Consider the following 26,220-nt stretch of genomic DNA (forward strand, 5'->3'; position numbering starts at 1 on the left):
ATGTACGTATGTGTCGTCAGGTAGAGCATCTCTCTCTCTCTCTCTCTCTCTATCTATCACAAAAAATGTATGTGAGTCCAATTTGCACAACCTGGCTCTTCAATGCAATAAAAGGCGCAATAAAAGAAACTTAAGCATATGCAGTAATGTGGACTTACCGTATTTACTTGCAGAAGTTCGAGAAACAGTGGAGTTGTTCACTGAATTGTAGGCTGTCACTTGCTTGGGAACCAGAGCCATCACTGCATTATCAGGTACCTGAAAAAATAAACACACAAAGTCCATTTGCAAAGATTTAGTAGTTTTTTTGCTTTTTTTTTTAAACTATGTAAATTTCCTGCACAGCCAATCAGGAATATCATCCGAGTTGGTGTCATTTTTAATATTTCCCTCCATCCATTCTGGCTTCATGTAGTAAAAAAAAACAAAACCCAAAAAACAGAATATCTTATTACCCTTATGTGCTGTGTTCAGCCCACTCATACATATGATGACTGACAGGGGGAGGGAGAGTTTAGCAGAGCATTGTACAGGCCTCTGTGAGAGGGGACGTCCCACGGCCTCTATTCAATAATACCTTTCCTTTAGTGTTGTGTGTTTGAGAGTGTGTGTGTATGGAGATGTGAAGCAGGGAGTGTGTACAGTATCTGTGTTGGTTTATGTGTAAATAAGTGTGTGCAAATGAGTCGATCGTGTGCTCCTCCTTCCACAGTTTGCAAGACAGGATTCAATTAACGTAACTGGAATGGAGTCTGTCCCAGCCGTGCCCACATACACCCACACCCGTCACACACACAGAGGACACTGCTATTCTGCATAATCTGGCTACACATGCTGCAGGGTAAGGCAGGGTTAATTGAAGTGATCTTTATCATAGTGTGGGTGGGTGGGACCTGGGGGGCTTTAGTCCACATATGAGTGCATGTGCGTGTGTGTGAGCTGGGGCTTTATTAAGATTGTGTCATTATTTCACCCAGTCACTCAATCTGCTCCTTATGCATAATATGTTTGTATCGCTGTAAGCAGGAGGCCCACAGGGCAGATCCTGTTATTCCTTTGTGAGGAGCTCCACAACTCCCCAGCACCCTTAAGTATTCTCCCTGATCGCCGCTCTTATATGTTGAATCGATATAAAATGAGCAAAGCGGAGTGGAACATAATGAAATGTGAAAAAGAGGAGTGGCATTTGAGGAAATAACATTTGGAGAATAAAGGCAGAAAACAGAGCGCTGTTTCCTGAAAGAGAGGGAGGCGGAGAGAGATGTCTCATTATGGGACAGAAAGATCTGATATGGAAAAGGCCAATTTTTCTCTTCTTGTAGCTACTTTGTGATGTTTTCTTAGACATGAAATTTAAACTTAGTTTGTGAAGCAACTGAAGGCTGGTGGAGTTTGGCTAGTGGCAGATCAAACCAGAATGATGTAATACAGGACAGCGTATGAGTCTATTCAGCGTGTCTGGTTTGTCATATTAGCATCCGATAAGACAAACAAGGCTTCTAAATACTGTCTGGAGGACATCCAGTGTCCAAATATAGTAGCAGGTCTGGGATTTCATGGGTGGCATCAATCGATAAACTGTATCAATTGATACGATTAGAAAAGTGGCAAGATCTTCTGCCCAATGATTTATATGGTTAACCCTTTCAACATTTCATTCATTGTAAAGAGTGGAAGTACGGAGCCGCAGACCCCCTTGACTGAAGTGTGAATGTGTTTTTAGTGTCCCCTTTCCCTCCTAGCTCTGTGTTATCCTTTTATTTTTTTTATTTGGTCTGTCAAGGATAAGGTGCCCTTATTCCCCTGGCCTGAAAAAATGAATTAACTTCTGTCTTCATTATCTTATCTCAGATTCAAATCAGCTCCCTAATCCATTCCACCCACGCCTCACACTCCCAGCCTGTTGACACTTGCTGCTGCTGACATTTAATTTAGGCGCCACGCAAACTGCACTTGGAGGGGACAGTCGCTACTTGCTTTAGCTGCCGGAATTATTAACAAGCACATTAATGCAGCAGGTTTTGCTTATCTGTTCTCTGTGGTTGATCTGTACCTTTGTGTCACAAAACACCTCCTGGTATGTGCCTGTCTGCTCTTTTGTATACATGTATGAATGAAACATCTTAGTACTTTGTGCATTTGTCTTTATTTGTAGCCCAGTTAAAAGTCCTGTTTAATAAGGCCAGTCCCTGTGCGTGCACCCAAATAGTACTTATAGGTCTCTGACCACTAACGTGTGTCTATGTCCACGCTGATCAGAATCAATATAGCCCTCTGCCTGACTGATAACACAGTGATGTGTGAGAGCAGCTCTTGTCTGTTAAACACTTTAAGCACTTGAATAGATAGAAAAGTGGTAGTGTAGATACTACAGAGATGGGGTGATTGAGACAGAGGCTAAATGAATAAGAAAAATTCTTGCAAATGCATTTTTTTTATTTTATTTTTCAGCATATGAGCATACCTGATAGTGGGCCAGCATGTTCAGTCTCTTCCAGTCCCCTTCGATCTTTGTGGTGACATCCTCATCCTGCAGGATCATGCGCTGTCCTCGACCCTGACGCCATTCTGCAATTAAAAAGAAAGGAAAAAAAAGTGTAAGGAAAATGGCAGAGTATTATTGAAAATGTTTGCAAAGCATGGCATATAGACAACTCTAAAAGAAACAGTGACAAGCAGTAAGAATAGGTTGAATATTTATCTACTTATAAATGTAGCACTTACTTGCTTGACTCTACAGCGAGTCAGTCAAAGAATATACAGCACCTGTGTTTATGTGTAGCAACATAATTTTCTCCAGGGATAAAAAAAAAGTTAGTTTTTCATTCTAACGCCTAAAAAAACACCAACATCAAAGAAAGCAACAAACAAAACGAGGCTGCCACCGGTTTTTGTATCTTCATCTTGATCTATTGAGGTTTTTCGGTGCTTTGTTCAGAACAATCATTTTACATTGTCATAAAAAGACTGACTAAGATCAAAAAGAAGAAGAAGAAAAACACACACACATCTTTGAGAAGGGGTTAAAGACAAGCAAACAGATGTAGGACTAAAAGAAAAACGTCTCACGTGAGAGGCGAGTTAAATAAATCGCCCACTCTGCTGTTTTTAGAACGAAGCTCTCCCATTTCTCTCCCACAAATTTTCATCTCTTTTATTGGTGTGATCAATGGGTGTGATTACTGTTGCATGCACAGAGCTGGTACCCTTTCTTTTCCATCTGAAGCATCAGGCTTTACATTCCCCATTTACAGCCTTTCTTCTAAACACTTCCTTAACTGCTCTTATTGTTGCTGCTCGGAATGGCAATGCTAGCAGACCAGACTCTGATACGCAATCGCACACAGAAAGACTATAAACTGATTTCCATTCTTTTCTCATCTCATCTTCCAACACCTATGACAGTGTCCTGCATATATACGACAGGAGTGCAATTACATGACCTTACAATCACTTTACATCTACACTACATATACACCAGGCCTCCCATATCAATGCAACCTCAGCACAAAACAAAAGCGATAGAAACATCTCACAATCCCCAGCAACATTATCATAAGTGAAAAAAGAGAGCTATCTAGAAAACAAACAGGCAGATGATTCCTCTGTTCTTTTTGCAGACATCATGGGCTTTATGAATACGTTATTGTGCCTGTGCTCCTTGCTGAGCTTCCCACGTGCGTCGGCCACTGTCATCTTCTATTCGGATCACAAACAGGAAAACAAAGCGACAATCACTGTGGCGCATGATGAGGCCTGTCTTCAGAGGATCGACCAGAATTGTGTTAGCATCTGAAAAAATCTGCAGGAAATAAAGATTCTCCTGTTGTTTTTGTCTATACAGTACATCTTCCTATAAAGATGCAAATGAGCGCCCGTCTGCAGTCAAGGCTCAGTAAACAAACAAAAAAACAGAGAGCGAAAAAATGGAAGGCAGGGAGGAATAGATAAAAGAATAAACCCGTTAAAAACACACACACACACAACAAACTGGGATCACTCCTATTCCCAAATCCAGTGGTCTCTAATCAGTAAGAAGAGAAGCCTGTGTGTGTGAGACTTGCTTTATGGACTCAACAGCTGAGAAGATAAGGGCTTTGGGGAGTGAATGGAAGCTGATGGTGAAAAGAAAGGCTGAAGGTGACTGTTGTATTCCACGGAGATGCATGACATACATTTACTACTGGAACATACACACAATAATCTAAAAAACACACACAGACACACAGGTTCTAGCTCCGTTCTTCCTGACTCTATCTTCCCTGGTGCAATAGCAGAATTAAAAACAATACCGGGGATAACAACACTCCTGGCCAATCTGTCTCAGGACAGGGCTGCCACAATCCCATTATCCTTATCAGCCATTGCAATCAGTCTGTGAATAAGTGTGGGGCGTGTGTCATGAAATCACGCAAGCCACTGGCATTACCTGTACACGCAGAACAAATGAACAACCTGTTCTAGCTGAATAAATACCATCAACATAAAAATGAAAAAACAAGAAATCCTAATTACACCAGAATGACTTGCAAATAAAAAACCATCATAAAAGGATATGTCCAACATGTGCTCTCTGTTTATTAATGGACTCATTATTAGGAGAGAACTGTGATGCAATGTAACTGTAAATACAAGACTGACATTTAATTCCACACACATGTTCTCTTGCAAGTCTGCTTTCACTCATTTTTCTCTCATATAGAGCAAGTGGCCAGCTAACTCCAATTTCCAATTCCCTTTCATAATAAAACAATAATGGAACAACACATCCTGCCCAAAGGGGGCCATAAAACAATTTCATACAGGAGTGTCGTCGAAAGGCTAAACCAATTTTTTCACTTAGTTATCTTGCAAACAGATTCCCTGTGGTATGTCCATCTCAGATCTGGGGTTGGTTATAAATAAGCCATTACCATCACACTAGGAAAAATCCATCTGGCGATATTAAACCATAAAAATCACAGTGCACAGTAAAAACACAGCCTGTAGGTATTGGCAAACCAACAATCGTGAATAATAATATTATGCTTCGGTGCATTTGTGTGTGGACAAAGTGTACCAAAACCCCTGATTGCTAAACGTGTTGCTGTGCTTTTTGCCTTTTCTCATAGCGATAGCTTATTGTAGTAATTAACAATAAAGAAAGAAAGAAAGAAAGACTTTGTTGGGAGGAGATCACTAAGCATCTCAATTGATTAGCTGATCAATCATCTGACTCAGACACTAGTCGACAAGAAAGTCGATCAATGGGTAGTTTGGGGAGTGGAGAGACCAACCTCAGACATCTGAGCCAACTGAGCCAGGAAGTCAAATCTCCTGAGATTTGATAGAAAGCTACTTCTCTATATCTAAGAGGACCTGCGCTGTTTAAGCAGAGCTGTGTGAGGAAGCCTTTAAAAAAATAAAAAATCAAAAAAAAAAATCAATGAATGTCTAAGTTCAGCCTTTTTTTTTCTCCAGGCATATGGATAGGGATGATTGCGAGGGTGAATGTGTTCTGAGAAGCTGTATACGAGTACCACTCATCAGCTACAACCCTGAACTGTGGAGACACTCATATTCCATTATCGACAGAAAAATACACCTTCAATAGCCCGGCAAGAGAAAGCAAAGATTCATACCCAGGTCCATGTCAGAGGCCTTTAGGCGATGTGAATATGGGACGTTCTTGTAGATGGCATCCAGTATCTTCTCTTTCACCTGGCTGATGGTGTCACAGTTCAGCACCTTCACCTGGATCTCTGGGCTCTTCTCATTCTCTGGGTGTATGCAGTTCACCACCTGTAGCAGAAACGTAGCAGGGATGTTTTCTAGGAATACAGGCAAGCATACTAAGCTGAACTATATGTGCTGTGAAATATCTAATGCACATTTCATTTTGCTAGACAGCAGGCATGTGTGTTGTGTTATGGTGAGTGCAATGTGGATTTGTGGTAATAATAATAATTTTAAAGTCGCCAACGGGTCTGAGAGAGAATGGAAGCTGAAAAAAAAGATCATTCAACATGGAAACTGCATCTTCCTTTAAGCTTGAAAAGAGACATTAATGTGCTACTTGAACTGATGAGCTGAACAGCTAATTATAATCTATTATCAGTTCTTTCACTGCCTTTGGGTGTTGGTGGAAAAACATGAATTACACAAGATGAACATAAAAACATATTACATAAATAAGATCTTATCATTTTTATATGCATCATGTTTAATGAAAAATGTTTAAGTCGACTTTATAAGTCCTCTGCACAACTTTAAATGAGTATCAGGAATATGAAGCATATTTCCAAAGAGTTTTCACTTTCTTCGCTTCTTCACCGAGACAGAAACGCAGAGAGACAAAACAATGTCTGAGAGCTCTCTGCTGTAACAGTCACTTCACAGAGGAAGATAACAGATTTGGGCAGTAAATGAGAGGTTCCAGAAGAATCACCTCTCTGCTGGTGCACACACACACACACACACGCATAGTCTATTCTAAGCCCCGCTTTCTTACTTGACAGCTTCAGTCTGAACAGGAAGTGAGGTCGCCACTTCTGTGCCCTCTGTATGTCAAGCGTGACAACGACATACTTTGTATCCTGTTGCGCATCTCATGACTGTCCAACCATAACCACCCCTACTTTTTCCTCTTGTCCCTGAAAGCATATTAAGTGTCCCTTTTTAGCCCTTGGACCCCTGGGCAGGTGAACCCCTTACCAGTGTCTTGTAGTCGATCTGTTGTCTGATGAGCTTGTCTTCACTGAGCGAGTAGCGTGCCTCTCCTGTGATGGAGTCAATGGGGCCTTTCTCCATTTGCTGCTTGATGGCACAGAAGAGGGAAAAGAGAGGCTCGCCCGCACACTCCTGCAATGAGATTTGAAGAGGTTTGGATGGAGTACGGAAACTCAAACCACTTCTGCACTCTGCTCCCTGACAGCATAGCTTAATAACGTCTGAAAAAAGATTGATCTAAAATGTTGTGGTTGTTGTTTTCTCAAACTGTCTTGCTTCTATGTTGCTGAGTAAGACTTACAAACTTCATGTACTAAAATAATAACGTTTCATTAGCTCTAAGAAAAGTGTTCTATATATAAACTTAGTTGAAATGATGCAGGACTTTGGGGAAGGTTTGCTGTCTAATGGGTAAAGAAATGCCTTCCCATCGTCTCTTCAAAACACTGCTGCTTATTAAACAGAGGGGACTGGCAATTTATCATTGTTTATATTTTTTCCTCCCAGCTGCAATAAAGGAATGACTGCAGAGATGGAGGAGAAAAACAGGATGATTTTGACATTTTGTTGACTCACAGGTAGAGGGGTTGGCTGGTTTAGCCTTTAAAAAGTGTCCTGTAAAGTAGTGGCAGTGATCACTAAGTTATGGCGAGCAGAACTGAAGATTTACCTTGAGAAACTTGTAGAGGAGGAAAGTAAACCAGTTGGTCAGCATTTTCTCTGCGACAGACTCAGTCCTGCAAACAGACGAACACAAAGCACATAATGAACATATGATCCTCATGCTCTTATTACCATCATAAATATTCAATGCCTTTGTCAAACATTCTGCTAAAAACTATGGCTGCTGCTAATGAAATAGCTTTCGCTACACAAACATAATTGCAAAGACGTGAACTGAGAGAGGGCTTTGCACATTCTATATGATGGCCTTTCAGACAATCTTTCGGCTGGCTTTTATGCTCAGGCACGCCAAGGGCAGCTCGTCTACAGTGGCGGGGATTTTAATATGAGGCAAAGCAATTAAAAGCCTTTATTTGATCCCAGTGGATTGATGTCGTTAGGGGCTGGAGCGGCTCTGTAATAACACTGGCCTCATTATCAAGCGCTCCCTTGCCTATTCACTGGACTAACACTCGATCCGGGCACAATAGAAAGTGAATGAATATATCTCCCTCTCTTTCTTTGCCTGGCATCCATGCTCCACTGGTGTGGCAAAATGGTGCGTGTCTGCATTTGTGTGTATGTGTTGACCTGGGCCAGCAGTGTGAGTGAGCCCATGTGAATGACTAATATGCATACATAATAACAACAGTAGTGGTAATGGCAAGGGGGGAAGGAGGAGATCGGATATCCTTTGACAACAACCTTCCTGGCCAGCAGCAGGGGTGTGTGGGTAATCTGGCAGCACACCAAAAATGCACATCCACACACCCCTGCTTCTGTTTTCAATGAACAACTACCATAGGCATCAATATTTCAGGATTAGTGTCCATTGTACCCGCTTGTATGTGTGTGTGTAGATTTCGTCCCTAGTGTTTCGGCTGCCACCTGCAGCCCTCCCACCCATGACTATTCAGACAGGCTCTTAAAGGGGCTTCACAGTGAGCCATGGGGGGGGGGGGGGGGGGGTGATGTCCGCTGTGCCAGTTGGTTGGTCTGGTACACCCCTGTCAACACTGGCACAACACCTGGGGGGGATTAACTTCCTGCCACTCGCTGTGCCCACACTTTCATTTTGCCGCCTCTCCCGCCCTTCCTCCGTCCACAGATCCAAGGGTCAACAAGGTCACTTTTCATCTTTTCTTTCATGTGTCCTTGCTGTCTTCCTCCCTCCCTCTGGCTGCACTATTCTGGATCCTGTAATCATACACACTTCCAAATCCTCTCCATTTCCACAAATGTATCCCATCTATCAAAGGGATGAAAGGAGCATGGAGAAAGGAGGAGGTGCACTGGGACGGAAGGAGGGAGAGAGCAGTGAAAAAAGGAAATAAAGAAAAGAATAAATGGCTTGGCTGACTCTGGCCTTCCTGTTTTCTTTAAACTTCCTTTGCCTTATTCACTTCCAATAGTGTTTTTGTGTGTGCCCATGTGACTAGACAAGTGTGAGGTTGTTCTAAGGCTAGTGTGCAAAAAGCACAAATTAATCCCACTGCGTATGTATTCAGAAATTAGCATGTGTGCTGATGTTTATTGTGTGTGTGTTTGGCAGCATGTGCTAACCCTGCAGTACTAAAAAGTCTTGGCACAGCCCCACCACTTAAGCTTACGCTTATTCTCAATCACATCATACTCTGTGGGGAAAATGGATAAAAATGACTCTCTGACTAACATTTGGTATTACAACTTCCTAACAATCTTCTTTTTTTTACAAACCTCTCCTTGACACTAATCAAAACACAAAAAACTGCATCGCCAGGCTCGCCTTCAATCAGTCAGAGGGGCAGTGGGAAGAGAGAATGATCTAGAGCAGACCCTTTTTAAGTCCCTGATTACAACGGTAGGGCTGATGAGAATCCATGCTTCATTACTTCTCTTCCTCTTCTTTAATTAGGTGGTCTGGACTTTGGTCCAAAATCTTACATAGGTGTAAATTTTTGGCCGAGGCAACCAAGGCCAAAGCTTCCAATTCACATTACTACCATTCTCATCGACATCAGGAGATGACTTCCATTGATTTTTGATGACCCTCTGCAATGAAAGCAATACTTGAAAACGTTTTAGGTTTTTAAGGCTCCTCTCTTTCAAGAGAGATACAAGTAACTTCACCTTGTCATCAGCTACTTGTTAAATCAGTACATGCAACAATCAGAAACCATTTCCCACTGCAGCTCCAAGAAGATTGGTCTTCATGTGTGTCAAACTGTGGATGTTAGCTTCTGACACTAGCTTTCGCAAGCTGCGGTTCTGACATTTATTCTAATCTAACCGATTACTTACACAAAAATATCCTTATTACCGGGGAGGGTGGGGGTGGTGTGGCTTTAGACCTCTTTGATGATAGGGGTTTCCAAAGCAATGTTGTGATTAACGCATGAACATATTGGGTTTACATCTTTGACCAAAATCAAAACTGCTATTTTGACACATCAACTGCAGCCAAACTAAACTTAATGCTACAGAGAGGTTGCATGATGTAAGGAAGGGACAGCGGGGTGGGGAAACAAGTGAGAGATGGAAGAACGAAGCGAAGAGAGGAGTTAAAGGAGGAAAATGCAGCAAGGAATGCGACAGATGGTTGTGGAAGGCTCTCGTTAGTTAGCTTGCCTGGTGGTTGTGCTTCAGCACAGGTTGAGATTGGACAGATGGAAGGATGTGAGTTTGTGTGTGTAGAGAGAGACACACATGCACGTACACACACACACATTCAGATTTCTTGGAAGAGAAGGCAGTGGCTAGCCGTACTCAGATGCTGTGCCAGAGACACCCTGCTCACACATTTTAAGCATTGATTTAGCAATCAAGAAAACAGGGGTGGGGGGGTGGGGGGGACAAGGAGGGGAGGAAGCGCTGGGAATATACATCGAGCAAGTGAGTATAGAAGAGGGGGAGAGAGATAAGCATAGTGGTGTTGTTACACAAGCATGAGAAGTAAAGACAGAAGAAAGAGCAGTGAGCAGGTACTGAGGGGGATAACATGTAAAATGAGTAAACATGGGAAAAGACAGAAAAGAGCAGAACAAATTAAAAGGAGGAAAGGATAGAGGGGTAGGGGGTAATACTCTCAGCTTCATCTTCACTTCACAGCTTCGTGCCCACTGTATATATCTGGGCTATTTTAAGCTGCTAACCAAGGACACACCAGTCAGCCCACACTACAGGGTGGCAGAGCTTGCTCAGACTGCCTCATCACATCTGAAATGCATGCTGGGTTGTTGAAGGACTAATAAGCGCATCCGAGGAGGAGGAAGGAGATGAAGATAGTCTGATCAGTGGCCATCACAATCATGTGTGTGACGAATGGGAAATCTAACTGGGTGTGGATTTTGTTGTAAACACGTGCTCTCCCTGCAGTGCTGGCTCAATGTGATGGCAAGTTTTCCCTCTCACTTGTCATCATGGAGGGAATGTCCGAATAAAGTGTGACACAGAGCAGGGTGTGTTGTATTTAGGGTTGCTAGTGTGTTGATCTTTCCACTGTTTCTAAATTCCTAAATTCAATCAAACTCCAACGTGAAATAAATGACTAATTAACTGCATAACAAATGCTGTGGTTCAAAGAGCTGATCTCACGGCTTGCCTCCATGCCTCAGCAGTCATCTTCCACATCGGATGACACAGCTTTAAGTGTCTCAGTTGTCCTTGAGCACTTCTCCCTGTCTGTGCTGTATGCACCATCTCTTACGTTGTATCTGCTGCCAGGATCAGCAGTTACTCCTTTGTTTAGTGGCTGCGCCATACTTGGTGAGCTCTGGCTGCAATTAATCATGCCTCCTGCCCAGACAGCAATAATCTCTCTCTGCATCGCCAGGCAGAGTCTAAACAGGCTTTCATGAGGTGAATATGCCCACTGTCTTCTGGACGGTACAATAAACAGCAATAATTTCCCTCCTGTCTACACATTCTTGTTGTGTGTATGTATTTACCGGCAGACACCAGAAATGTGTGTGTTTTTTAGCCAGAAGGCCAATCAGATCTGAAATGAGATAGACAACTTCATTTATGACTGTCTGTCAAATTATCTGAGGGTGTCAAGTCTTGACTGACATCGCCTGAGCAGAACCACATCTAATACCATGTGTACGGATAGGCATGCACACACCACACACATACACAGCAGCTGTGAGGAATCCGGCTCACCCAAGTAACCATAATCATCACATTTACCAAACACCGCAGGCAGGAAGCATAATCACATACAGTGCTGTGTTCAAGTGCATGCCATTAAAGCTTTGACTACAAATCCAGAGGAGGATTGTGATTGTGCCAGAGTGCTGGCTTTTCACAGTCTTACTTTCTCCCCTTTTTCATAAATGAGTTCCTCTTGAGCTATTTGAAATTGGATCCACTACTAATTAATCATAATTATTTTTGCTAATGATGTGCATGGCAATGCGCTGTGGTGTTTCTGAGACGGAGCCAGCGATTCAAGGTCACAGGAGTTAATCCAACCATGTCACAGATAGGGAACACTGAAAGGCATATCCAGTCCTTGATAGTAAAGAGTAGTAACCAGAACAGAACTGCTGTTCTCTTTAACCAAGAATATTACAAACCAGGGTTTGGCGAAGGTTTAATTATGTGTGGTGGTTATTGAAGAAAAAAGAAAAAGATTTAAAAAAAGGAGAAAGTTGAGTTGGACTGTTGCCTCTGACTTATATAGAGGAAAAATGTCCCTACCAGCTGTGAAGCTTTGGACACTTGTTTGATTCTAGTAAAGTCTGAACTTGCTTTTTGAGCCTACTCATTACCTGCGAAGCAGCAGTTTAGGGTGGTTTTTGCTCTCGAGGTTGCGATCTATGAGGTCAGACAGCAGATGCTTTAGAACATCAGTGGCGTACTCCAACTTGCTCTGCAGCACTGTCATGATGAGTGAGGCCACATTGCCACGGTCCCTCATGGAGAAACCTCGCTGGGCCTCCAGAGTGCGAATAAAACACAGCAGGAAGATCTTGTTGTTAATGAGCTGGCCGAAGAGCTTCAGCCCTTTTTCCACTTGCTCCTGGCGGTACCCTGGCACCTGTTAGGAAACAGAAGAAATGTTCACTTAGTCAAACACATTAAAAATAACAAGAAAGAGAAAAGTACAAATTTGGTGTGGATTATTCAAGGTGATGACATGTAGACCTAATTAATCATGGGTTATGAAAGTAATACTATCCCTCTGCCTCTATGTTGAGCAATGCTTTAATCTTTGCATGAAGGATTCTTTAACAGTATTTTTAGATTAGATTCTTAGATACCAGTGAATGAAAGTCCCTGCAGTGATAAATAAAGTTTAATGGATTGATTAATATATTCCCTACTTAAAAGTGCAATTAGTAGTTAATAGATCCATCTTTCAGTAAGGATGGAAATAAGGGAAAGAAAAAGGAAGAATCTATAGGGAGATGGGTAGTTTAACATTTCCAGCCTTTGTTATTCTTCATCTGAAGGTTGAGAATAAAGAAGAGGCAAGAAAACAGTGAGCCTCTTCAGGGAATGTTTATTATTTTGATGGCACTGTGTTCAACGCTAAGGCACTTTGAAGGGGGAGTGCAGTGATGTGAATTCCCCTCGTCTGAGCCCAGATCATCCCTGCAGCATTTATACTAGTAACTTGCGACACATGCTTCTCCATTTTTTTTCATAAAAGGCACTTAAGCAGATTATTTTCTCTTTTTTTTGTATCTGTCAAGAGCACGCATGGTAAGACAGCATGTCTTTGCACCCAATGCAGCTGTCAACCCGCATATGTTCTGTCTTTTTTTACCTTTCCTGGAGGTATTTGTAATCTGCTGGGAGCTATTGTTAAGTTGCAAGTCTAATTTCATACAGAGTGACAGTGTGTGCACAGTGTTGGAATTTCTTTGTGCATGTACAGTACACATGCCTGACTGAATACAAGTGCATAAATGTGTACTAATTTTTCACCACCCTTAATATATCCTGTCTATTTTGTGGGTTACAGAGCCGGTAACAATTATGCTGTTGTGTTATTTTGTTAAACACTGAAAATACACTGCATAAAAAGAGCCAAATGTCATAACCTTCGTACAATCTCCTAAAAAAAAACAGTAATAATTGATTTGATGTAATCTGTTACTGTAAAGATCAAGAGGGGAGTACTACCTGTGAATCAAAGTTAAGTAAAATTGTTTAAAAAAGAGAAGAAAGTGATTTTGACTGCTAAGATTTAACCTTAACAAATGTAAGAAACAAACAAAATGTCAAGAAGTCAGCCTCCTTGAGCTGACACATGACAGACTGTATTTTACAGAGCACCTGATGTTTTTAAATATTGCTGTGGTGAAAAAACTTCTCAGTGTTTCAGTAAACCCAGGAGGCACCAGTGCTATTTCTACCTCTCCACAGCACACAGTCAAAAACTTGAGTTTAAATTATCCGACCCATCAATAACAATTAAGCTGCCATCAACGGTCAAAGACAAGCCTGCTGCTTTTTTCATTAGGCCCCTGTTCCACAATATATTCCTCATACAGTTCGATATTTATACCAATTAAAACATAATTAATATGGCTTATTACGGGGAAATTCTCATCAGGGATAGAGTGGCTAACCCTGAAGGCAGTGAAATGGGGGTCCATCATTCTCTTAATGGAACAAGACGACCTGCTCAATTATGGCTGTCTATCACTGTCACCACTGGGGATAAATGACTTGATATTTTTTCTTCCTCTGATTGACTATTAATTTGCTTTTAAGGTGGAGAGAGAAAACAGTGCAGGGTCTCATATCTTTAAGAGTCATTAATGAGAGCGTACTCCTGATTTCAGGACTGCCTTGTTTTGTTTTTGTTGTTGGCTGTCAAAAGGCTTTTGTTTACCCGACAGCAACACAAAACAACATTGGCGTCAATTTCACCCACTGTGACCCACCACATTGTTAATTTGCTTGCTCATTTTGCTCTTTTCAAACAAGGCTAATTGCATTGCAGTTGTCATTTGATGCAGACTGGATAACGGCTACATACATACACTTGTTCAGAACAACTTCCTGTAGTTCTAGGTGTCTTCACAAATGCATTTGAACCACAGTATTCTTTGATCACGATCAATTTGGTTTTTATCTTCCATTTCCTGTTTTATTAATCTTAATATTTTTGTATTTCCTTTATAAATTGCTTGTATACTTCTTCATTATGATGATGTAGCAGTTGAGGATCCAGGATCAACTTTCTGCCTGCTGGCTGATGGACATCAAAGATTGACCCTTATGTTTAACTAATTTAGACAAAGTTGCTCATCATTGTACCAATATCGCACTTGCTCAATCATACCTCTAGGTCTCTCAGTACAGGATGTTCCTCAATGCCTGGAAATAGGACCCTCATGGTGTAGGTCCTGTAGTCTAAGAAGGGGATACCTGCACCATCCAGATCACTCGTCAGCTCATGGATGTCTGTCTGCAGCTCTGCAAAAGCTGATAAAGCACATAAGATTTTTAGGATTTTGTTCTTGCACTAATGCAGCAAAGTGAACTAGTGTGTTCAGAGAGAAACACTGAAAATGAATACACCTTACTGCATTTCCCATCAAGATCAACCACTCACCCTCTTTGCACTCCAGAGCCACACGTGACTCAAGGTTGTCCATCTGCATCTGCAGTCTCTTCAAGGTCAGGTCACTCTCACGAGACTTGCGCTTGTAGGCAATGAGCACCATCACAATAAAGAGGATGAGCAGGGCACCGGCTGCAGCGATGCCAATGATTGCTGTGCTGCTGAGTGGACTGTCGGATGTGATGTGGACCACACCCGGTGAAAACTCTATACCACCCACACGTGCCTTGTGATGAAGAAAAATTAAATGAAAGATTATAATTACTACATGCATGAACTGTGCACACACTTTTTAATTCTTTAAACTTTTTAATAAAGAGAGAGCCTTCTTTTCAGCAATTGCACTTGGAAGAGGTTCAATATTTGACCCATTTAAGAGAAAGAAAGAAATACAAATCAACCCCACACTGAATTATGCTCTACCACTTTTGGGTCTGCAAAACCTTTGTGACCATTAAATCAAGCTCAGACAGACAGATATTGATTTGCAATGTGTACACTCTTCTGTTTTTTCTGCATCTACTAATTGTTTTACAGTAATGTGTCTTTGTCTTTCTGTGCTGCTGGCTTCAGGTGGTAACATCAGGAGACACTTTGTTCAAAGTGGTCCCTCTTAAAGCCACAAATGGAATCTTTATTGAGTTTGCCGGGGCCCTGATCTTTCTTATTGTTTGTCTTTTGTCTGTTTGTAGCCACTAACAGGAACCACACAGCTGATTGGATTAAAGTCTGTTTGGGAGTGGATGAGAGAAAAGGGTATAGAAAGCAATATGAGGAATGTCTGTCTGTGAAACTGTCAATCGATTTGTAGGTCTGTCTGCCTGCTTTGCATTAGCTGGCCAATCTACCACATATCTGTCTCTTTTTGCCTTTAAGTTTGTGCCGTGTCACTCACCAGGACCTTGTGGCGACCCGTCAGGTTGGGTGACTCACACAGAAGCTGGGTCTCTGACACTGTTAACATGCAGGGTCTCTCACCAATCAGAACAGTGTAGTTCAGCTTTCCATTTCCACTGTTGGTAGGTGGTAGGAAGTTGCGTCCCTGCAGAAAGGCATTCATTCATTCATTCATTCAATATTTAGTGTTTAACTTGAGGTAGTGCTGAACAGAATCATTAAACGTCTAGTGTGTATGCAGATATTCCTACTTTAAGTATTATGGGTGATCCAGGTTTAAGCTCCAGCACTCCTGACACACTCAGTGGTTCAAATTCAGGATTGGGGTAGTAGATAAAGTTGGTGTTGTTGAGCGCCATCAGAGCCTGCACATCATCCAACTTAAAGCCAAACTCGTCTGGTTTTTCGGGTACTTCTTGCTGCCTGGCAAGGCTGATGGGCAGCTCTGGGGCTTGGCACAGCATGGACGTAGGGCTAAGTACCTGGCACAGCTGCAGGATACACACAAAGAAGAGATTTACTATGACAGTATCTTCTTCAAATGAATGCATTTATACAGAAATATGGATTATACGTTCATTAAATACTACATCAACAGTCATCAGTATGAGTCTTTCATGTCCCACGTGTGCTTTTCACTCAAACTAGAGGCCCCTCCCTTTCAAAAAGAGCAAAGCAGAACCTGTTGGAGTATTTTACTCAAAGGCAGCCACTAAATGAGGTGCAGTCAGGGAGCATGTGCAGCCTCACCGCAATCAGGCTTTGAGGTGTGAAGATTCAGGACTGATAACTAGGTCTTACTCCTTCCTTCATTACCCTCCACAGAGACCCTGGCCTCTCATCACTTCTTTATCTCATCACGTTATTCCTCCCTGTGATCTTCTCTCCTCTCTTTGACAGAGTCTCACTTTCACTCGTCCTTCTCTATACCACTTTCCGGCTCAATTACAATGTCTCGTCCACCTGTTTTGCTGTGTCTTGTTTTTTTTGAACATGTCAAATAAAAGAGCAAAGACAAGAGTCATTGCTCTTTTATTTGACAAGTGATGCCATTCAAATTCTTTCTTTTCACTTGATTAAGAGCAAGATTTATATGCTCTTTTTTCATTTTTATGCTACCCCTTATATCTTCATTCCCTTCTGTCTGTCAAGACACTGACAAATCTACCACCAGCACAGGCCTCGTTCGCGACATTTTCGTCCCATTCACAGACACTTCACATTTCAACAGTAACCTCTGACACGCAGTCAGTGAAACGACAACCTGTCACTCTAATTGGCTCCTTGAACATCAAACTTGACAAATCCACCATGGTCTTAAGGATACCAATGAGATGTACCTTGCACTGGGGTGCAGGTAGGTTACTATAAAGGAAGACACCAAAACTCCTGTCTGTGGACGGATTTAATTTAAACATACTCTTTCTGACTCTGTCTTCTCTTCTTATTCTGTGCTGAGCTGTGTCAGGCCGAGACAGCAGAATGCTGGCAAACTTTAACTTGAGACACAATGCCCAATTCAGGCACATGTGAGCACAGATGTTAAACGTACGACAAGGTCATGCTCAAATGGACGATGAAGATAGCATTACCGCCTTTTGTTATTCCCTCTTCTTTCAGTGAGATCACACAGACCCTTGTATGAGTTTATCTATCCTCCCCGGGGAAAAGGATGAATAGAGGGTAAAAAAATTTGATAAGGGCCAATCACTGTGGTATTTAGATCAGTGTCAAAACTTCACTGTTGTTTCACGGGTGTGGAGATCAGTTACATTAGCCTGTATTATTGAACACTGTTGAATTTGTCTATGCCCTGCTATGCCTCTTTACCTAAAAGGGGAATTTAGTGATGGTAAAGTTGGGAAAAGAAGAGAATTAGAAGTCTCGCTGGGACAAAGGGACTTTGAGGACCACATGCTTGCCTTTGCATTGACTTACATTGAGTGTCTCATGGCCTTTGTATTTGGCTCTGATGAGTGGGGTCTGAATGATGTCCAGGTTAGTTCCTGTCACTGTCACTGGAGTGTGTCCACTGAGAGACAGAACATAGGAGGTTGACATCAAGGGTAATGGGATAGATCATAGTGATTTTAGAGTAACATAAAAAAGTTGGACATTAGTTTTGGCACCTGATACAAAAATTAACATTTATTTTGTAGTATTTTATCTAAGTGAATAGATATCATTGGGCATCCTAACATACCTGTAGATGCTCCATTCAGGCTCTATCTTAGTGATGGTGGGATCCTCCACATATTCAAATTGCAGATCCTTCTGGAGGTGGGCCTTATCAATGCTCACAGACACAGACACATTTCCATAGCCGTGCAGGGAAGCATGGGTCCGACATGTAAGCCACTGGCCGCCCCTCCTAAATTGAGCAAAGATTAAAACATTACATTAAAAGGTTTAGATCCTTTAGTGTGACCAGCTCTGGTTGAGCTCTTAATTGACTGTTTACATGTGATTGACAGGGTCAGCTCTGGCTTGTACCTCAGATAAGTGCAGGGCTGGTCTTTAAACATTACTGACACATTGCTCCCTGCATCAAAGTGGCTGCCAGTGATGTTGACAACAGTTCCTCCTGAGACTGGACCTCGACTGGGCTTCAGGCTGGCAATCCGTGGGATCTGGAAGAAGTGTCACAGGTCAAAGGTCAATCAGAAATCAAGGCAAATAAAAAAGACACAAGTTATGAAAGTGAAACTGTTTAAAAAAGTACAATGGTCTCTTTATTTCACTAACAAGGGTTGAAGGTGTTTTCTATATACTTTAGCTGCACTCACTGATCCCACCTAAAGTACAGTTTACTAAAGTGGAAATTTAGGTGACACAGCAGCAGATGATGTAGTGCAGCAGAGGCTGGGCATAGAGCAAATCCTCCTTTAATTCATCTAGCCTTCTTATAATCTCATCTCCAGCCTGCTGTGTAGTGTGACATCTGGACCAAACATCATATAATCCTGAGCAGGGAGCCCATTGAGAAATAAACCTTGGCCGGCACCCATTAATGAATAGCGTTAAAAAAATGGAATGAGCACATAATGGCGATACTTGCAAATTTATTTCAGACTGTGTGTAGGGTGTGTGCAAAGAACGCAGCAAGGGTGTAATGTGTGTTTTTTATGTGTTCATGGTTTCTTCCTCATTCTTTGCTCATTTGTGACTGCCAGTCACATCCCACTGCTGATACGAACATGAGAACAGCTGTGAGGGAGATTCTTGGTGAGAAGAAAAAACAACCACACCGTGTCGGAACACAGCCAACTAACCAACATGTTCATACAGTATTAACACAGTAGGTGAGAACACAGGCCGACTACCAGCAAGATGCTAACATACAGAGGAAGACATGTGCAGCATGGCTGCTTTAAACAATAATTCTGTAATCTAATTTTTAACCTGTTAATTTAATAAAGTATATACAATTATATTAAAAATCACACTTACCACAAAATAGTAGTATTTTGAGGATTTTGCCATAAACTCAGGTCTGCACTGTCCGACCCCGACACAGACCTGCACATTCCCAGTATACTGGCTCATCTCTGCTTTACCCATCTCACACACAATCCTGGAAACACACAGCGGCACAACCGTAGAATATGTAAGCATATGGAAACAGCTGCATGTACTGTATATGAAACATGCAAAAAAATGTGCATTAGACAACCCTTTAGACAACCAGTTTGCCTTGCTAGCAAAAGCAGAATACCTATCCTGTAATATGAATGAACCTAAACCTGTGTTAATACCGCAATAAAATAATGCATTATTTGGCAGCAGCTTCACCTCCTGCGCACTGCCAACTTGTGGGAGAAAAAGGAAAAAGTCTCTATCCTTTTACATATGACCTCAAATACAGCTACATCTTCTGCTGCTTCAGCATTTGCTTAGAAAGTGCTGGCACACAACTTTTCTTTCTTAGCAGAAGAAGCACTGGGTCTGTTGATAAGCCAACTTTAAACTAGTTTTAAATAATTTGACAGGCAGCACCTGTGAGGAGCCAAAGCTATGGATTAAACTCAAATGTCAACTAGATGTAACCTCCTGAACTTTTTGAAATCATTACTGGGCTCTGTGCACTTGTGTGCGGTTCTATGATAATATAGGTGCACGTACTGTGCTGTGCTGAAGCACACCTACTATACATGCCTGCTGTACTGGCCACTGCAGGAACCTTAAATAAATTACACTTAAATTACACCTGGTCTACATATTAAGCATTATTTTGTCATGTCATAACCTCTCTCTTGTGTACTTGTTTTCCTTTATTTAGCCTCACACTATGGATGACTAGAACTGCTAAATAAGCTTTCATTGGAAGCAGAGCAGAGAAGGATTTTCCTCAGACTATGCTCATAGATTATGTGTTCACTATACTTGACACACTCGTGAATTATTATGCAGTGAAGATCTTTACAGCTTGTAATTGTAAGTGTATGTGCTATTAATAGCCACTATGAAGGAACTGCTGCCTTACCTAACTGCTCTACAGAAGCCTAAGTTGAGAATGACTCTGTGAATGTGTTATTTATGAATTTCAGCAGTCAAAAGTTTTACACTCTGCCATTAATGTACAATGTGTCTTACTGTTCAGCAGGGATGTAGCCCTCACGTATGGGGGTGCAATCCACTTCAGCCACCTTCACGTTACCCTGAATCTCTCTGAACTCCAGACCCAGGTTCTCACCACGGATAGTCACAAGTGTGCCTCCTTCCCTGGGACCCCGGAGAGGGGTGATCTGTTGAAATGTAAAATATATACTGATTGTTTTATCTTAAGAAGCATTAGTACATTGGACAAAGCGTTTTTGCTATGAATACATAAACAGGGATCATAATAAATCCCTTATCCATACTGTGTATTAGCTTTACGAGTTAAGAAGACAGTGGTGAACTTGAATAAAACGAGACAAGTGTTAGTGTAAGGGGGCAGATCAGATTACAGTGATAGGTAAAGAGCCAAGACTGTGGGTCAAGGGCCTGTCATTTCTCAATCCTGCGTTCCCTGAAGATCACAATCTATTACATAAGATTAACTTTAATCCTGGCATGGGGTGACATCTTTGCAGTAATCACTGTGTCCTTTGATTTATAAGTAACATCTCTCATTGTTGATGAGGCTGTTCTAACATCTATCAACACTTTACTTACACAATTACTTTTTGGCCAGTGAGAGCGTGTGTGCATACACATCATCAGGCCCATCCAGATGGATGGATGTTAGAAAGAACACAGAACAGTCAGTCCCTATCTGTCTCTGCCAAAGAGAAGTCCTCTGGGCTGCTTGCTGCAGGCAGCTTTAATGGTGCCTCTCATTGTCAGTCGGCAGCGTGAACCCTGTGGTTTTCACAGGTAGAGTGCTGAGTGAGTGTGCGCAGCTTTATCTTACAGCTTCAAGCTGTTGTATGTTATACTATGATAGTCTACGAGTTACTACTATACTGGCTTCAAATGATTTCAATTCGACTATTTGATTATTTTCCAAAGAAGTGGGCTAAAACAAATTGAACTTGCTCGGCTTGAAAGAACATAGCCAATCAAATAACAGAGGCAAGCTCAAGCCAGGTCATGCACAACACAAGTCCTGCGACTGTCATGTGGGAGATATCGTTATCAGCATGGTTCAATGTCTCTGATTAATAAGGCTCCCTGCTGATATCTTAATGAAAAAAACAAGCCTTCTGGGAAAAGGGCTACAATACATGCAATTAAAAAGATTGCACACAATGCCTCGTGGCTCTCCATTTATTAGCAAATATACACACGATGGAGAGGAAGAAGAACTTAAAGAGAAACAGTGAAGGAGAAGGAAGAAGCAAATGAATGCAAGGGAGAAAGAAAAAAGAGGAGAAATGCAATGAGGCGTTGATTAGATTTGTGACTTTGACAAGATAATTGACGGTTGGGTAGAGGCAAACACTTAATCACTTCTCCCTCTCTCCCCCTTCTCTTTTCATCTTTCTATGCGAGTCTCTCCCTCTCATATTGTTGATGGGAGATGTCATTATAATGAAGCGTATTAGAATGCATTAGGGCCTGGGTTGTCTTGGGAAAGTCCTCACTCCTCACCCACTGACAGTTTTTATGGGGGACGTGAGAAGGCTGCAATATGTCCCTGCTGCAGCCTCAGGGATGTAAGGAGAAATACAGGCCCATCTCCAAGAATAAATCCACTGCTCCAGGTGAAGACAAACAGTGAGGTGGGGGATTGGTAGAGTGCATGTGACTGATTCAGACTCTTTAAGTGGTGGTGGTGGGGTTCCTCATGGAGGTGATTTGATGTTGCCTAAATAAAAATATTTTACCTTTTTTAGTTAAAAGTCATTACATTCCTGAGAAACACTGTCCAAAGATTCAAGTCAATTTTTCTCTGCCTGACTATTCTCTCAGGAGAAATTTGACAATTCTTGAGGTTAACATGATCTGTGGATATATGGGTTTAATGATGTTGCTTCCCGTGAATCTCCTCGAGGTCAGACAGTTATGTGGATGCTGATCTATGGAGGATGATGTAGGGAGAGAAGAGTGTAGAGAGGATTCAATTTCTGTATCCCTCTTCCCATAACTCTCCAGGACAACAAAGGGGGTTCCCCACCCCTCCTTTTTTTAGCTTCCCTCCCTTTTTCTCTTCCTACTGACCACCTGCTCCCAAATCTTCTCCTTGGAACAAAAGATGCACAGAAAAGCTTTAAATCCATCACTTGGAGAGCTGAAGAGCAAGGGAAACGAGGGGGTCTTTTCTCAGCTCCTCAGCCTCATGTGACTCTATTCTGGCTCAGTCTCATCATCAATCACCACCTCTCTTTCATGTGAACCCAATCCATCCTCCTCTCCCTTCATCCAGGCAGCTTTCCATCCATCTTTCCTCTTATGTCCTCTTATCCTTCATCTTGCGGACCCTGATCACTTCTGCTGTTGCCCTTTTTTATATGTCTTGCACAGGTCAAGTCTATTTACCCCACATGGTGCTGGTGTTTTTCAGTAGCACATCAGGTTAAGTGGGGGTCTGCACAAACATCTGTGCTGTTGATTGATAACTAGCCAGAGTGGGGAGGATTTGTCTCTCACTAGGTCTAACACATGTTATCTGAGTGTTTTTGTGCAGTCTCTTTGCAGTATTGAGAAAGTGCCAATTCCTGTGAGTGCTGTAATTGTGATTGTTGTACATCATTATCATGGAAACTTTTTATGTGATGTGTTACTGCACTGTTGAAAGGTGAAAAAGTTATCCTTCCTCAAAAAAATAGTAGCTGATTTTGCCATTAGGTTGAAATTTGAAAAAAAAAGCACTGACATAACACTGCCCATTGCTTGGTCATTTGTTCTGTATTTGTAGTGTGTGGTGTCTCACCTGTGTGATGCGTGGGTGGGTGCACTTGCTATTGATGCCATTATGCTCCAGCCACTGATTTTCTGGGTGGGGGCAGTGTTGCTTGAGGGTGCAGCGGTTCTCTCCTTTACACCAAACACACCCAAACAGGGGGTCTGCCTTTAGACACAAACCGCAGCTTCCACGCTGGGCGTCGCACTTGTAAAGATGGACTGTGCAGGAAGAGAAGAAGAAAACAGAGCGAAAGAGGGACAAGGGCAGGGAGAAGGCAATGATGGGGAGAGAAGGAGAGGAGAAAAATGAACAACCTTTGCAAACCTCCTGCAAATGCAGGATAAACATCCATTTAAAAGTGACACACAGCAAAAATGTGATTTATGCACATCTTTCAGGAGCAGATTAAAGATATAAACAAACAAAGTGAAAATCATGAGAAACATTTATTGATATCTTTGTCTCATTATCGCCCCATCTATCATTATCTCTACATTCTCCCTTTCCCTCCCACCCTCTCTCTCTCTCTTACTTTTCTACACTGCTGCCTCTTGCCTCTCCTCACCCACTACACATTTAACATATCATCTCCATGGCAACGGACCAGCCATTTTCTTTTTAATTGCCATTAGATGTGTGTGATCCGCTCATCAAAAATGCCCTAGGAGCCGCTTCCTCCACAGGCAAACAAAGATACGAGGAGGGAAGAGCACTCTAGTTCTAGCATATCCCTCTCTTCCTTTCTCTCTCTAACTTTTGTTGCTTTTTCTTAGATTCTACTTTCATGCTCAAGGATACGTTTTGTAGACTGCGTTCCACTCAGGCACACATGCACACAACCACATACAAGTACTTTACAAACTTTGCCTTAAAGCACCGTGTCATTTTGGCGTATCATTTTTACAATACTTTTTTTTATGCCTGACTCCACTGCCTTTGGTTAAAATGAGCTGTTTGCTTGTCAGAGAACTACAACCCCCAACATGCTGCTGTTTCTCTTTCCCAGCATGAATTACTTACAGTGCTGAATCGCCAGTGGCCAAACTGAGTCAAGCTCAGCAGCTGAATCCTGAATGCTTAAAATTCAGCACTGAGCTGTCATCCCACATATAACATGAGTAGAAAAACAACAGGCGAAGAAACATAACTTAGATTAACTCTTTGCTTTACACATATTCAGGCAGCAAGATTTAATGCTAGTATTCATATCATATTAGTTATGTTTTTGGCTTTTTGTTCTGCTGTATCTACATGTTTTGTCAATATTGCTCTTCTTAATTTTATACTAATGAAGCACACTGATTGACCAAAATAAAATGAAGGACAGAGTCAGTGGTGATAGAGGCTAATGACACTGCTAAACCTCCGATAGGTGTTGACAGAGAAAATAAGTGAAAAAGAAATAAAATACTTAGAATAGGTAAGAAAATGGAATTTAGAGTCAGAGAGAGAGACAGGACGAGAGTGAAGGGACAGGAAGATGGAAAGCAAGAGGGACAGGGAGAGGAAAGAGAGGCCTAGAGTACAAGGGGAACACGTAAGAGAAGATGTGTTAAAGTTAACCACTCTACATGGCAACATCAGGGAATGGATGCTGCACCTCAGCACACCACCCGCTTGTTGCCATGGAGATGGGCTCCAAGGGCAACAATGGGGAGGCAGCATCTTTACCGAGTGTGTAAAAGCGAGAGTTTGCAGGAGACTATGTTGGCCAAACGTGTGTGGTGTCCAATGATACCATGTGAAATGTGTGTGGTGTCCAATGATACTGTGTGAACTATATTGAAAGAGCTGACAGAGTCACAAGTGTCAGAGAGTGTGTGTGTGTGCATGCGTGTGTGTGTGTGTGTGCGTTTCTACCTTTGTTGTGGGCGGGGTTGTCGATACTGAAATCTCCATTCCAGATGACGGTCAGCTCCACAGGAAGACTGCTCATCTCCATCCCATCATAGAAATACTATTACCATGGCAACCAGAGAGAGGAAAAAGACAACACAGAGAATGCAAGAGTCTTTAAACTGTCTATTATCACCTAGTCCAAAAGCCTCTGGTATCAAAACACTTCTTTCTAATGCAAAAATGCATTATCAACAGGTGGTTGTAAACAAAGTCAACAGAAATGCACACCATGAATTCACAACCAGACACTTTACACAAAGATGAGATTATTTTCCAATTGGTTCTCTAACACTAGCAGCTTGGAGTACTGGTGCTAGAATCATAATTTTGTGCTAAATTACAGTTTCCCTCCTTCACTGCTCAATCAAAGTACAATATTTGCAATGTGCTGTGATTATACACACAAATCCCACAGACATCTCTGCACTGACACACACACACTTAGAGTGATGAAGACAGACAGGAAGATGGGATGTTATTGTATCAACAGATGATTAGCATCAAGAATAGCATAAAGCCTTTTTCATGCTCGCCTTTCATTGCTGTCAATGCATTATTCAGTTAGTGAATGAAGCATCATTTCAGCGAAGGCTGTGTGAGAGACAAAGTTAGGCTCTTATCTCATCTATCCGCTGTTTGGGTGGAAGACCAAAACTCTCTCAGCTGGAGTCAGTGCATGAAAGATTGAAACATGCTTTTATAGGGAAAGTTTATAGAAATGGGGCATCTTTATAGAGATTATGTTTGTGTGAGGGTGGGTGGCAGTCAATAATGGTATGTCACAGACAGGCACAAACACATTAAAACACACACACTCCCTCACCGATGTGTTTTGACATTGCACTGAGGAGCTGTTGAAGCGCAGGGCAGGAACTCTGTGCTCATTTCCCTGGATGGTTAGCAGACACTCATAGCCCCTTTGTCCAGACTGGGGCTGAGGGAGGTTCTTAGCTCTTAGAGTGATGGGCTTCACCACATTGACTGGCACCAGTATCCTTTCAGCAGGCAGCAGCTGGGGACAACCCTGGAAGAGAGGCAGGAAAGATGGGTCACTGGGACAAATGCATAACTGAAATTTTTGTCTGTGCAAAAATGTGTTAACAAACACATAATCCTAATCAGTGAGAGAGAATAGTTTGGGCAGCTTTATATTAGATATCAT

The 26,220-nt window shown here is 42.0% G+C and overlaps 1 protein-coding gene across 2 annotated transcripts in view; it reads right to left on the reverse strand.

Annotated features, from left to right (window-relative positions):
• Positions 1-26,220, reverse strand: part of plxna4 (plexin A4) — a 193,925-nt gene that overhangs the window by 15,945 nt on the left and 151,760 nt on the right. For both annotated transcript variants that reach the window (XM_028432887.1, XM_028432876.1), the window contains exons 10-27: positions 25,882-26,082; positions 25,020-25,116; positions 23,187-23,377; positions 20,423-20,574; positions 19,280-19,403; positions 18,323-18,459; positions 18,033-18,200; positions 17,768-17,861; positions 16,081-16,320; positions 15,828-15,974; positions 14,924-15,158; positions 14,651-14,793; positions 12,123-12,391; positions 7,379-7,445; positions 6,694-6,840; positions 5,622-5,781; positions 2,465-2,568; positions 159-258 (exon numbers count right to left, since the gene is read on the reverse strand). In XM_028432887.1, the coding sequence (XP_028288688.1) occupies positions 159-258; positions 2,465-2,568; positions 5,622-5,781; positions 6,694-6,840; positions 7,379-7,445; positions 12,123-12,391; positions 14,651-14,793; positions 14,924-15,158; positions 15,828-15,974; positions 16,081-16,320; positions 17,768-17,861; positions 18,033-18,200; positions 18,323-18,459; positions 19,280-19,403; positions 20,423-20,574; positions 23,187-23,377; positions 25,020-25,116; positions 25,882-26,082 (2,776 nt within the window). The remainder of the gene's footprint in view (positions 1-158; positions 259-2,464; positions 2,569-5,621; positions 5,782-6,693; positions 6,841-7,378; positions 7,446-12,122; positions 12,392-14,650; positions 14,794-14,923; positions 15,159-15,827; positions 15,975-16,080; positions 16,321-17,767; positions 17,862-18,032; positions 18,201-18,322; positions 18,460-19,279; positions 19,404-20,422; positions 20,575-23,186; positions 23,378-25,019; positions 25,117-25,881; positions 26,083-26,220) is intronic.

This window comes from Parambassis ranga, chromosome 2, assembly GCF_900634625.1.
Source record: "Parambassis ranga chromosome 2, fParRan2.1, whole genome shotgun sequence".
Taxonomy (NCBI): Eukaryota; Metazoa; Chordata; class Actinopteri; family Ambassidae; genus Parambassis; species Parambassis ranga.